Source organism: Penaeus vannamei, chromosome 22 (assembly GCF_042767895.1).
Source record: "Penaeus vannamei isolate JL-2024 chromosome 22, ASM4276789v1, whole genome shotgun sequence".
NCBI lineage: Eukaryota > Metazoa > Arthropoda > Malacostraca > Decapoda > Penaeidae > Penaeus > Penaeus vannamei.
In genome coordinates, this window is record NC_091570.1 from 14,241,827 (window position 1) to 14,255,049 (window position 13,223).

The 13,223-nt window shown below is 48.8% G+C and overlaps 1 protein-coding gene across 26 annotated transcripts in view; it reads right to left on the reverse strand.

The window, feature by feature from the left end:
- The window catches only part of LOC113819830 (RNA binding protein fox-1 homolog 1-like), a 724,543-nt gene that overhangs the window by 30,354 nt on the left and 680,966 nt on the right, over nucleotides 1-13,223 (reverse strand). The window contains exon 1 of one of the 26 annotated variants that reach the window (XM_027372026.2): nucleotides 4,792-4,923. The exons of 24 other annotated variants lie outside the window; for them this stretch is intronic. In XM_027372026.2, the coding sequence (XP_027227827.1) occupies nucleotides 4,792-4,815 (24 nt within the window). In that variant the 5' untranslated portion in view covers nucleotides 4,816-4,923. Of the gene's footprint in view, nucleotides 1-135; nucleotides 175-4,791; nucleotides 4,924-13,223 lie in introns of those variants that run through there. One more of the 26 variants, XM_027372027.2, reaches the window with a different exon arrangement.

The window sequence follows — 13,223 nt, forward strand, 5'->3', positions numbered from 1 at the left end:
CAAAGAACCACCGGAGGCCCTTTTCTTTCGAGAGACGGAGCCATTTTTTCATTAGTTCTACGTGCAATCCGGATGACCACTATCACACAAAACACGTCCTTACGCAACCAAGGACGGGCAAGGAATCCAACTCACTGGTCTTCCGCGTGCAGGTCTCATGGGCGGCGGCGCGAGCGGATCCTCAGGCACACAGGGAGGAGACGTGCGCGTATACGTGCACACGTGGTCTCGCCACTAAGAACACTAACGGAGTAAGCGACGAGAGAGAGTTGCGGCCCTTCCCCCTTCCCGCTATACCTGTGGCTAGCCCGGAACACACGCACATTACCTGTACATAACGCCGAACAAACAAAACCCCCTGTACACACTACTCTTGTAATTGCGGGAAATAACGTGACTGCGTTCGAGGAGAATAGCCATATATTACTAAGAACATTATTCCCTGAAGATTCTACAACAATAAGCAACGACTCGGGGGCGCGCAGAAGGGGAAGGGCGGTTACACCACGTGTACACAACCTTCATCTACCTCTACAGCGCTACGACGACTTAGCGAACTTTCTCCAAGCTCGTAGAGACTATCACTTCCGCACACCATTGCCAAGCGCCCAATTATAACTTCGGCATGACTGTTACTAGTTTAATGGACATACTTGGTCCCAATTGTAATCTGACAATCTAAAGCAAAAAGCGCTGTGGGTTGCCTTAATGGGTAAAGACAATGTAATCATAATCATGATAGAAGCTGATTAGACCAATTAAATAGATCTAGACAAAAAATATATAAAACCAATTTGTGAGTATACGTTTATGACAAAGAGACGGCATGCGCCCCGAGTCCACGAGGAGATGAAAGCGACGAGAAGAGATAAAAGCGTATTAACGACGGTCTCTCGGTTGAGTAACAACCCCCAACCACCTCCCTACGTGACGTGGGGAAGAGAGCCTCCGGCAGAAATGCCACATCGGTCAGAGGGCTCTTTGTATCTCATCGGCATTTGGGGACGAATAAGTGTGTTCTCTGCGAAAACACGACCTTTTTCATTTTCTTGGCACTGCTTTCTCCTGTCGATTCACGTACGACGCCGATTACGGTTCACTAAAGTGGGACTGGCGGGAGTACCTGCCGACGCCAAGATAAATACAGCCGTCGACTTTCTAACTTTCCTACGCAACAATGCGGAAAATAACCGCCGTCTTGCGTGTCTTCACGTCGGAGTACACACACGGGCAGATGCGCGACTCGACTATCAAACCGAATGCGAAAGGAAACACCTTGAAAATGTGCGCCTCCTGGTCTTTCTGATGCTGCTTCTACACAATCGCCCACCACTGCTAACGTCATAAGCGCACATCGCCAAGCACGCTGAGAATGACTTCGAGGCGGAGTAGTAGAAGCTAGGAGTGAGGGGGAAGTACTACTACGCCGTACGCAATGATGACGAGGCACGCAACTCACGACTAGGTGAGAGGTCGCGGCAGCGACAGGGAAAGTGAACTATTTAGCTGGTTATGCAAGGCGAGTCTTGCTTGATGCTACGCGCGCTTAGGGCCTTGTCTTGCGTACATGTGTATGTTCGTATGCATGTGAATATGTATGTATACAACTACATCTAAACACATAATATTCATATATTCTCTCCCTCTCCCTCTCCCTCTCTCACACACACACACACGCGCGTGCGTGCGTATCTGTCTGGTGCGCCAAAGGAATGCAGACTCAATATGATGTTGAGAGGCTGCCGGGCAACAATAAAGCAAGGCCAATGTTTTGCATATTTGCCTCGATATTGTCTTCCAAAATTCCTTTGGACAATTTTTCTATTATTCATTTTTGTGTTTTTGTTTGTCGCTTCCTTTGTCATCATCATGTTACGACGGACTGCCCACCCTGCTGAAGAGCCGTGGCCTTTTCTCATTCGTTCTCCTGACACCGAGAGGGAAGGTGGTCAAGAGGAAAGTAATAAACAAAGCAGACTACACTGTGTACCTAGACACGGCCTTGTTTTCCCCTTCCCCAGAGAACGCGTTGAGCAACAAGGTCTTCTGTAACTCCAAATGACCTTCCGAATCCTTATACTAACGTCTACTGCTTTTCATTCAAACAGCTGGGACTAAACTTAGTGCGCCATAAAACCGTAATGCCAATCCGCTACACGTGCCTCAGTCACGTGTATTTATTTACATGACAAGCGTTCTGCACGACTTGTGAAGGACAAAGGCTCCTTGAGATGCTGCTTAAAACCCGCGAGGAATGTCGTAGAAGGACACCGTTGCGCCCTTGCTTGCTGCCACATGACCTGGCTCTCAGCATCTCACCTGCAACACCTGTGCGATTAAGGTACAGCAAGGACGAAGGTGCAGGGGCCGCGACCGAGATGAACCCTGTCAGCCTTGCGACCGCCTCTGTCGAGTCACGGCCTTCGGACTGGTTTCGTCAGCGCCGTAGTTACTTCTGAAAACCCGACTCTTTCCCTTTCAGCGAGAGACAATCCGGTTAAGCGATCGCCTGACTCATTCAGCGCCAATCATACGGTGATCACAAGCATTAGTCATCTCAAGGCCCAAGCTGGCATGACTTGGTACGCCTCAAGGATAAATGCAAGAACACATTGCTGTATTTAGTAATATGTTCGTCAACCAAATCATCAAGGAAAAAAAATGGCCAAATACGAAATGTAACGCGAGAATCAACCGAACAATCATGCAGCCACAAGACGCCAAGTTTTTCTGTTCGCTAAAAACAAGTTTTCATGCAAAGTCATTCACTAGGTCATTGGAGTATCGTTTTCTTTAGCATTACTTTCATTCTGTCAATGAAAAACTTTCACTATAGCCGACATGACCAGTCATTCCGTATAGAATCTCTTCCATGAACCAACTTGTACTGGAGCATTTAATTCGATGATGATGATGATAACCGCAAGGTGCGCTTCCCCAAGAAGAATGTCCACCGAGTGGCAGGAGGCGCGGGTCACCCACGAGCAGGTTCCTGCGGGTCTGGAAGCGGCAGCAAGGCAACCCTGCCCTTGAGCACTGATCCTCGACATCTGGTAGGTGCGGTTTCCTCAAGGGCGACCACTACGTCCAATTGCCGGTTTCCTCCAGAGCTTTTCCATTCGGAGAGTCAACGACACGGCCAGCAAGGCAGAAACTCTTTACTACCAAGCCTTCCTGCCATAAGCCATGCAGAATGCTCCGACGTCGAAGTTATGTCCTTGCCGAAGGTCCCTGCAGCCATTATCCTTAAATTGCCACCGTTCTTTATAAGGCGGCGGCGGCCAGGCGCGCAGGACCCGCCGCACACAACCGCCTCGCCAGGTTTTTCGAGTTCTGCCTTTGCTTTGCTAATAACAACCAGGCGAAAATCTCGCCGTATCACTCCGCGCTCCACCCACACAATCATGGCGCGGGATTCGCAAGAACTCCTCCGACAGGGCCAAATATAAAGTCCAATCTATAATTACCGCCACAATCTCAGGGTGTTGCTTTATGACTGAGCTTAACCTTGATCTTCCCCAGCATAGGATCCCGAGGCACATTCTCCCTCTTTTTGCCGCGCAACACCACATACTTCTTTTGGTTCCTGCACCTGACGGCAAAAGGGTCCATTGCTCGCCATCAAGGATAATCCCAATGCTGTGACGCCAGAAAACCTTCCCGTCACGCGTCACTCGCCCGTTTCTCCACAGCACACGCGAAGCCGAGCGCAGAAGGTGACCTTACAGGAGCTCGAGGGCGGATGGGGTAAAAATTGTCGCCTGGTTCGGCTTTTATGGGCTGTGGTCATCTTGTAGCAAGCGTGTCGCTGCGAGCCGTGTCCTCGGCCCGACCTTGAGTGCTCCCCTAACCCGTCCAACTGAAGCGGGAGACACAACGCCCAAGCACTCGCCTCGCCTCGACACACTGCTGCAAGTCGCAATCAGGTCGAGTCCTGAATACCCATGAACGACGCTTGATAAAACCTTTTAATTGCATCCCTTATTACCCACCTGCCCAAAAATATGCACACTTCTTATGGCCCCGACGTAGTTACCAGGTACAGATAGCGTTATGCAATTTCCAGATAATTTCCAGCATTAAGCAGTTCCTTTCGGGCGTAATAACACGGTGGGTCTTATGGGTTGGCAGTTTCGCATATTCAGTTTCCACTCGACCTTTTTTCGACAATTACGGAAAGACAGTCGGTTCCAACGCGACCCAAAAATTACACGCGGGAACCGGAACTTGCAAGAGAAAATGTCAACACTAAATACGGCGACAAAAACGAAGAAGCGCAAAGCAAGTCTGGAACAGACGAGACAGGAAGGTCGGGCGGTTCTCATGGCCAGGAAGGTGTTCCGCCGCGATATTATTAAAACTGTCATTTTCCTCCATCAGTTCCGCAATGCCTCCTCGTCCCGGGATACGCTCGGCTGCCCTCGTTCAGCCCGCAGCACACACCGCCTTCCCGTACCTTCCTGCGTGAACCAAACTGAATTCTGACAGCTCATGGCCAGGCGAACTCGGGAAACACGTGACGTAGTTCGGGACTCGACAAAACCTGTCGGACGCGCTAGATTCCGGTTTACAGCTGGATAAGTGCGTCCGGCGGATCCTTTACACAATTAGATTTAAAAGCCACGCGTGTAACAAGAATGCGACAGGATGCTTAAAGCCGCGAAAGCCAGAGTAAGCATGATGGACGACGCGCATTTCCGCTCCTTTCAAGAACCCACGACAAGAGGAACACCTCTGGTTGAACTCCACAATAACACTACACCAAAACGAAAACACAACAACACAAGATACCTCGATTTTCCTCCTGATTACCATTTCGGATTCTTGACACACTCGAATTATAATGAAAAGTGTTCTGCAAGCACCCGAGAGTCTAACACTGGCCGACACTAGAACGCTGGCGGCCCTCGCGACTACGACTCGCTACGTCCCGTGTGCCTTGGCGGGGAAGACTGAGGACTGCGGCTCCTGTCTCGGGCAGAAGAGAACAGGAAGACGGACAGGACACGGTGCTGAGAACCGGATGTCCCGGCCCGCCCCCTCCCCGTTCCCCCTCCCCCTCAGCCTTCCGCGGCGCGAGCAAGGCACACTAATTTGGACCTATCATTACCTCCTATAATGACCCACTACCGCTCGCCGCCGAACACCTCACAAACACACACACAAACGCACTTTACCTACGGCCAAATTTTCTGGACGGACGCTACAGAAACGATCATACAAGACGCGTTTTGACTGGCGTGGCTCTATAGATTATATCCCATTTAGGAGACGAATGGCGGCGTACGTCCGTTTTATGACAGAGGATAGGATAAAAAAATCTAAATAGAAAAAATCTAATCAGAGCCCCAGGGATGTAAAACTAGATTGGAAAGCCAATAACAGCGGATTCGTTCACTCATCCGTCTATTTCCAATCCTTCCTTCAAATAAAACTGAAAGGGAATAATGATAAAGGAGAGGACTAGTGCATAAGCAAAAATCGACAAATTCATTTCGTTCCATTTGCTGGCTAAGTCATGCCATGACATTCATAATTTATTATATGCACTGCGGGAATTCATTCAGACGGAAACCACAAACAAACAATTCCTTTTAAAAAATGTTTTCATACAACCCAAATGACTTTCCCCGCTGACGTCAACCAAGTTATATAATTAATATTAATGAATTCGATCCTATTCCATAGGAGCTGCGTCAATACAAGATTACTTATGTATGAAAGTGTATGTCCTCGGGAGGTGCGGAAATAACGGTAAAGGTAATGTAACAAAGGCCGAGAAAAACGCGTTATAACTAAGTATTTTTTTTCGGAAATATGGAAAGTTGGTTTGTTCTGTTGGTGTAGCCACTTTGTAATAAATAATTCATATATACTGCCATTCATATATACTCTACGGTCCACTTATTCAACAGACTTCCCGAATTTTTCAGAAGTGATTGGAATACCTTTCGGTGTGTGAAGACTACGCTGCATTACTTAACGCGAAGTGGCTTTACGTGACCCTTAGAGATCGAAATAGTACTTCTGGCAATGAGCCCTAGGCGTAGGCGTGCTCTTTTGGGGCACGAGGACAAGCGCTTAACGTGCTCCTCGAAAGACCCCCCCCCCAAACCTTTCACTCTCCTGCTCGAAATCGCCAAGTCGAATCTCGCGCACCATCGTCGCCGCCATGTCGATTCCCCGTTCCACTTGGCGGAACAACCCCCTCTTCCCCCCATCCCCCTCCCGTTAACATCACTCAACATGTGGTCCAGCTCGGTACATCCGCTCCCCTCCCTCCCACCCCATACCCCTACCCACATCCCTGTTCCCGCACAACACACATGCCAAGCCTTGTGCTAAACTTGTGCTAAACTTGGGGAGAGTTACGGACGTACAGCAATGTTTTTGGAGATACCTGGAGAGAGAGAGAGAAAAAAAATACACGTCTTCCCTAAATGCATTTCTACCGACCCTGCAACAGATCGAAGCGTTATCAATGATGTATCGGCCCGTCTGGAGAAAAATGACCGCTCGTCCATCGATTCCAAATTACTACCGCCACATCGCCACGATTGATCGAGGAGATCGATATCGATAGCACTGACATATCACTATCGGCCTGTCTTACTCTTTCTCAGATAGCGCTAATGCACATCTTAATGAAAGGTCTCCCGGATTATACATATATCGCTTTTATGAGCATGAACTTTTATCACAGGCGAGGTCGGGCACACACTCACCCGGGCTAGACGGAACAAAGTTTGTTTCACACGCGGGAATACATACATAATGAGGCTAGGTCACGCACTCCGACGCACACATCGCTGCTTCGACACGCACATACTCTACACACGCCCTTCCCCCTTCCCCCTACACAAATAAATATATAAATAACCTTCCTCCACACACTCCCTCCATGTCACTTCCCCTCCCCCCTCTGCCTCTATCATAGCAAAACACTTTTCGCGGCTCTTTCTGCGCTCTTTTCCATTTCCACATTTACCCCATTTGTCGCAAATCCAGCCTGCGCATAGTCCCCTGTCGCCCGCCCACCTAAATCCATTCCTATTTCAAACCGCGTACATTCATGTACACGCGAGAGCTCACTCCCTTTACTTTTGCCGAAAGTTTATGGTCCTTCATAACCACACCGGGTTTGGATAAAAAACTGTTCTAGAAGCACAGGATATATCTAACTTCGTTGAGTGTGTGAAATATGTTAATTATCATAACACTCTGGCAATGCAAAACATTCATAAATCCTTTGTGTTATTATAATTGTCAATTCTCATCACCATCCTTCATTATCAGTATTATCATCATAACTAATGCGACTATTACCATTACTATTGTTATAATCATCATTTACCATTATTATTACTGTTATCATCGTCACCATCATCATTACTACTACCATTATCATTAGGTTAATTAATGCAGATATCATCGCCATTCTCAATATTTGTTGTCTGTATCGCACACCTCCCATGCCCAAACCAAACGAAACTTAAAGAACACCTGGCGCAGAGAGAGAGAGAGAGAGAGAGAGAGAGAGAGAGAGAGAGAGAGAGAGAGAGAGAGAGAGAGAGAGAGAGAGAGAGAGAGAGAGAGAGAGAGAGAGAGAGGGGGAGAGGGGGGGGAGAGGGGGGAGAGGGGGGGAGAGGGGGAGGGGGAGGGAGGAGGAGAGGGAGGGAGGGAGAGGAAGTGGGTGAGGGGGAGAGGGAGAGGGAGAGGGAGAGGGAGAGGGAGAGAGAGAGAGAGAGAGAGAGAGAGAGAGAGAGAGAGAGAGAGAGAGAGAGAGAGAGAGAGAGAGAGAGAGAGAGAGAGAGAGAGAGAGAGAGAGAGAGAATTTCCAAATCTAAGACAAACCTCGAAGTCCAACCAAACTATTCGTAAAAAATCCCCATCTACATTCTCTGTTTCCAAGGCCTCAGACTGACAAGCAAAAGCGTGTCTTGCATACCGGAGCAATGAGGAAGGCAAGATGGGCGGGGCGGCATCGGGGAGTGTGGGTGGGTTTTATTTGCAACGTATGAGCCGCCACGGAGAATCTGCATATCCCTCTGCCATTGCGAAATCGGCGCCTTCGAGAGTTTTTATCTCCTAATCAATGTATATTTTCAGATAAGACATACTTGAGGAATATTTTCAAAATAATAGATAACAAATGTATTGAATTAAATCGAATACAGTCAATGATAACTGGAGAGGACGTGTCATTTTTTAATGGGTTAAGGTACGAATACAAAAATTAAATGCTTAAACGTGTACACGGGAATATACAATTGCGCGTGCGTGCGTACTTAAACGCGCGCATGCATGCGGACATACGCACGCAACCCAACGACACACTCCCCATACGAGCGCAGAAGTGTGACGACCTCTGACCCTACAATAACAGACGGCGTCGTCCTGTCACCTACAAAAGCTCACCGATTCTTCACCATGGCGTTTGATACGTACCTGGAAAGAGAGAGAGAGAGAAGGTTAAAATACACAAAATAAATAAATCTCATTTATATAACTACTCTTGGCTTATCAGTATCCCCCTACCGTTGTCAATCATTATAGACAGCTTGATATTTTGCAATCACAACAATCAATGCATCATTCATAAGCTGTTGCTGATAAGGCAAATTTATGTTGAAGTTAGATATATCTCTAAACCCTAAACTCATATTGCTATTTATTGCCATTTGACATGAATAGCGATAAATCAATCCTATGCTTGTATTAAATACTATAGAGTGAGTCTAGATAAACAGTTATTATTTTAATGACGTCGACAAAAAAATGTTTAATGGGAGAATGCCGTTACATTACCCGCTGTCAAAGAGAGACGAATGATACCTGAGAGGGGTTACTTTCTATAATGTCATAAGAACAGCTACAATCGGTGGCATGACGGCGCAACAGCAATCTGCGGCTTAATAAGCGATCTGCTTTTCATCGTCAGAATCATTGCCCAGCACCGAAATGCAATTCTCATCAAGTACAACTCTGACTGTATCTACGGTCACAACCGCCACACTAAAGCACAGTCGTCCGTACTATTGCAATCATGGCCCCGTTTTCGATCGCCGCGTCGACTCGACGAACTCACGATTCTATTGGCCTGACCACTGTCAGAACCACACAAGCCCCCTCTGGCAACTCCTGCCGCTGCACTCGATCTTGGATGCTGTGATTCGGGTCCGCTTCTCACAACGACTGCTCTCGCCCCGGGCATAAACCACTTCAGCGTTATTAATGCGGCGTCACTTGCTGGGACCCCGCAGCCTTGCCCTGAACCCTGACACGCCGCATCAACAAAGGTGGCCGAGTACTCAATGTCCTTCCGGCGGGAAATGCAAGAGGAACGAAGAATGTGGCCAGCGTGGCTCACGGTCGGCTGGGATGCGCGCGCCACTACGGAACGCGCCCGCCACCCTGCCCCCAGCGATACCAATAAACACGTGGCGACGGCGCCGGGCCGGCCTGCACTTTCGATATTCGGATTTGTGCGGTCAGCAAGAATGCCGAGCGGGCGGCCGAGAGGGAGAGGAGCGGGCGGGGCACGGCAGGGCTTTCGTGGCTTAGTCTTCTGGCGGCGCCTCCGGCTCCTCCTCCAGAAGGCCTGGTCTGGACCCTTCGTCATTACTCCCGTGGAGTCAAGACGCCACAAAGTGAGTAATTTGCCCGTGCGCAACATGTGGCAGTTAATGTTGCACACGGCGTGTTTGCTTAAGCTCGAGGACAGTGACCCATGGCTCCAGACAGGGGACATAACAATTATGTAAAAAAATGCGACAAGGCAAGGAAGAAGTGTACAAGCAAGCAAGCATCTCGTCCCTGCCCTTACCCCCCTACACATACCCCACGCCCCCCCTCAGCCGCACCACAGTGGCTCACCTTGTCCCAGATATCAGCCGACCCACGCCAGGCGGGCCACACACTGCACCAATAAACTGACCACCTGGGCTGGCTCCGAGTTCTATACACCTGGCCGCGTCATCCTGCCGCCATAATGGCTGTCAAATTTGAACAGCTAATGTGTGTAAAATGAAGTGACGCGGACTTCATTTACACGGAAATGCCTGAGGTTACTCAGGAACTTGGATGCCGGCGAAGCAACGATCATTACCATAAATACACAATACTGAAGAGGTTCTGGAGCGAAGACCAAAACATACTAGAGTTGCGAAGCGGTTTAAATTCTAATTGAATACTGGAAGTGTATACAAAAAAAATGGAAGCAAGTAAGATAGAACGACCTCATCACCTCAGTGACACGCCGATAAGGACTGGAATTAATGCTCCTCCTTTGACTGTACTATGCTGGCTAATTGCCTGAACCAATATTCCACCTGCTTTAACCGCCATCGCCAGACAACCAATTTTTAACACACTTGGCAAAGGCTTAACAAAGAACACATCACAAACTGGCACTGGATGCCTAACTCCCCTGGAATCGCAAGTTCGTTCCTCGCGTTAAGATGAACCGGCAACAGCGCAAAAAAACAAACAAAAAAAAACTCCTACAAAATATTAGCACTGGCACGACCTCCCCATTGGGCACCTTTGGCAGTATACGGAGGGGAGCCACTCTTCCGCTCCCCTTGCAGGACAGGTAGCCGCAGATTTGGTATCGAACCTGGCCCACCTACACAAGGTGCACCTGGCCGAGCACAGAGAGCCATCGCCGCCGCATGCCAGCCGCCAGCCCAGGACACGCCCCAGCACACGCTACCGTCACTTCGCTCTCCCACTCCTACACAACACCCACCTCGGAGGCCTGCCCTTCGCTGCATGGTCGATCGGATTGAACTAGTTTTGCAAAATAAACGATCGCCCAACGCCCATAGTCAATTTCAAGGGAAAACAACAGCAACAAAAACTCTAACCTTTCTGCTAGAAGTTTTTCGTGTGTTAGGGCCATATACCTCATGCACTGCGTTAACTAAAAACAATGCTACAAGAGACTACAAGAAACTACATTTTATTTCGTCGTTTTACTCACCACTTAAAAAACGAGAGGCGCTTTTAAGTGTAGACTTAAATGTCCTTGGAATTTCGTGTGGGCCCGGAGAATTCAACAGTCGGGTGCGTGCAATGTTCTAATATAAAGTGTATCAATACCTTGCCCTCTTTGTGTCTGTCTCTATGGCTACAACGTCTGCAGTCCTTATGTCTGCGTTTAACACAGGCAGTCTCGTTTTAGTCTTGGTTTGTTTTTCTGTCTATGCTACTCCTGTCTGCAATCTATCCGTCTTTTTTTTGGTCTTATTAGGATTCTGTCTAGGTTTATCCACAGCTTCAAGTCTGATCTCCTCCGTGTCTTGCCTGTAAGTCTTTTGCCTTTACGATTCACACGCACTGCACCGGTTTCTCTCTCAAATAGAAGAGTTCCCACATTAATTTTCATTCTCCTCCTCATTTCCCTCCTCGTTCTCCTGAACCCTACCGTCTCCAGCGCCACCAACATGGCATAACCACTCCTTGAGAACCATCTTACTTTCCCACGGTGGCTGGCAAATAAACAAACGTTGAGACTTGTTGTGAAACTCAACTCATCAGATTAAGTGACAGCGTTGATGCCAGTATCCTCATTTACATTTACATATTTTGTCCTAAGTTGTTCATAAATGGATTTTCCGTCAGGCGCATTTGGAACAAAATTGTCCGAGAGAAAAGCGTATCATGGTTCATTATAATCTTACGTCTCCTGTAAAGAGACTTAGCAACAGACACAGAGGCACACAACACCAGCCCCGCGCTACAAGGACGAATAAGTATGGAAGCGCACAACAAAAGTGACACTGACGATGGCGCTGAAGAGCAAATTAGCGAGCAGATTAGTAATAAAGTGTCCAGTATTCTATACAATAACTAAATGAAATAAAACAAGAACGTGGCGCAATGAATCAACTCGGAAAAAAACAGACACGTCGCTCGCTTTTATCCCAAGCAACGTAAAAAGGCACCACAATATCCTTGACAACAAGAATTTCCACAAACCCCCCCCCCCCCCCCCCCCGAAAAAATCAATAACCCCTTCTCTGCCTCGCTGTCTCTATCTCTGTCTGTCTCTGTCTAGCTGTCTTTATCTTTGTCTGCCTGTCTTTATCTCTTCCTGTCTCTGTCTGTCTGCCTCTATCTCTATCTCTGTCTGTCTTTGTATGTTTCTATGTCTGGCTCTATCTGCACCTCCGTCTTTGCCTGGCTCTATCTGTGCCTCCGTCTTTGCCTGGCTCTATCTGTGCCTCCGTCTTTGCCTGGCTCTATCTGTGCCTCCGTCTTTGCTTGGCTCTATCTGTGCCTCCGTCTTTGCCTGGCTCTATCTGTGCCTCCGTCTTTGCCTGGCTCTATCTGTGCCTCCGTCTTTGCCTGGCTCTATCTGTGCCTCCGTCTTTGCCTGGCTCTATCTGTGCCTCCGTCTTTGCCTGGCTCTATCTGTGCCTCCGTCTTTGCCTGGCTCTATCTGTGCCTCCGTCTTTGCCTGGCTCTATCTGTGCCTCCGTCTTTGCTTGGCTCTATCTGTGCCTCCGTCTTTGCCTGGCTCTATCTGTGCCTCCGTCTTTGCCTGGCTCTATCTGTGCCTCCGTCTTTGCCTGGCTCTATCTGTGCCTCCGTCTTTGCTTGGCTCTATCTGTGCCTCCGTCTTTGCCTGGCTCTATCTGTGCCTCCGTCTTTGTCTGGCTCTATCTGTGCCTCCGTCTTTGCTTGGCTCTATCTGTGCCTCCGTCTTTGTCTGGCTCTATCTGTGCCTCCGTCTTTGCTTGGCTCTATCTGTGCCTCCGTCTTTGCCTGGCTCTATCTGTGCCTCCGTCTTTGCCTGGCTCTATCTGTGCCTCCGTCTTTGCCTGGCTCTATCTGTGCCTCCGTCTTTGCCTGGCTCTATCTGTGCCTCCGTCTTTGCCTGGCTCTATCTGTGCCTCCGTCTTTGCCTGGCTCTATCTGTGCCTCCGTCTTTGCCTGGCTCTATCTGTGCCTCCGTCTTTGCCTGGCTCTATCTGTGCCTCCGTCTTTGCCTGGCTCTATCTGTGCCTCCGTCTTTGCCTGGCTCTATCTGTGCCTCCGTCTTTGCCTGGCTCTATCTGTGCCTCCGTCTTTGCCTGGCTCTATCTGTGCCTCCGTCTTTGCCTGGCTCTATCTGTGCCTCCGTCTTTGCCTGGCTCTATCTGTGCCTCCGTCTTTGCCTGGCTCTATCTGTGCCTCCGTCTTTGCCTGGCTCTATCTGTGCCTCCGTCTTTGCCTGG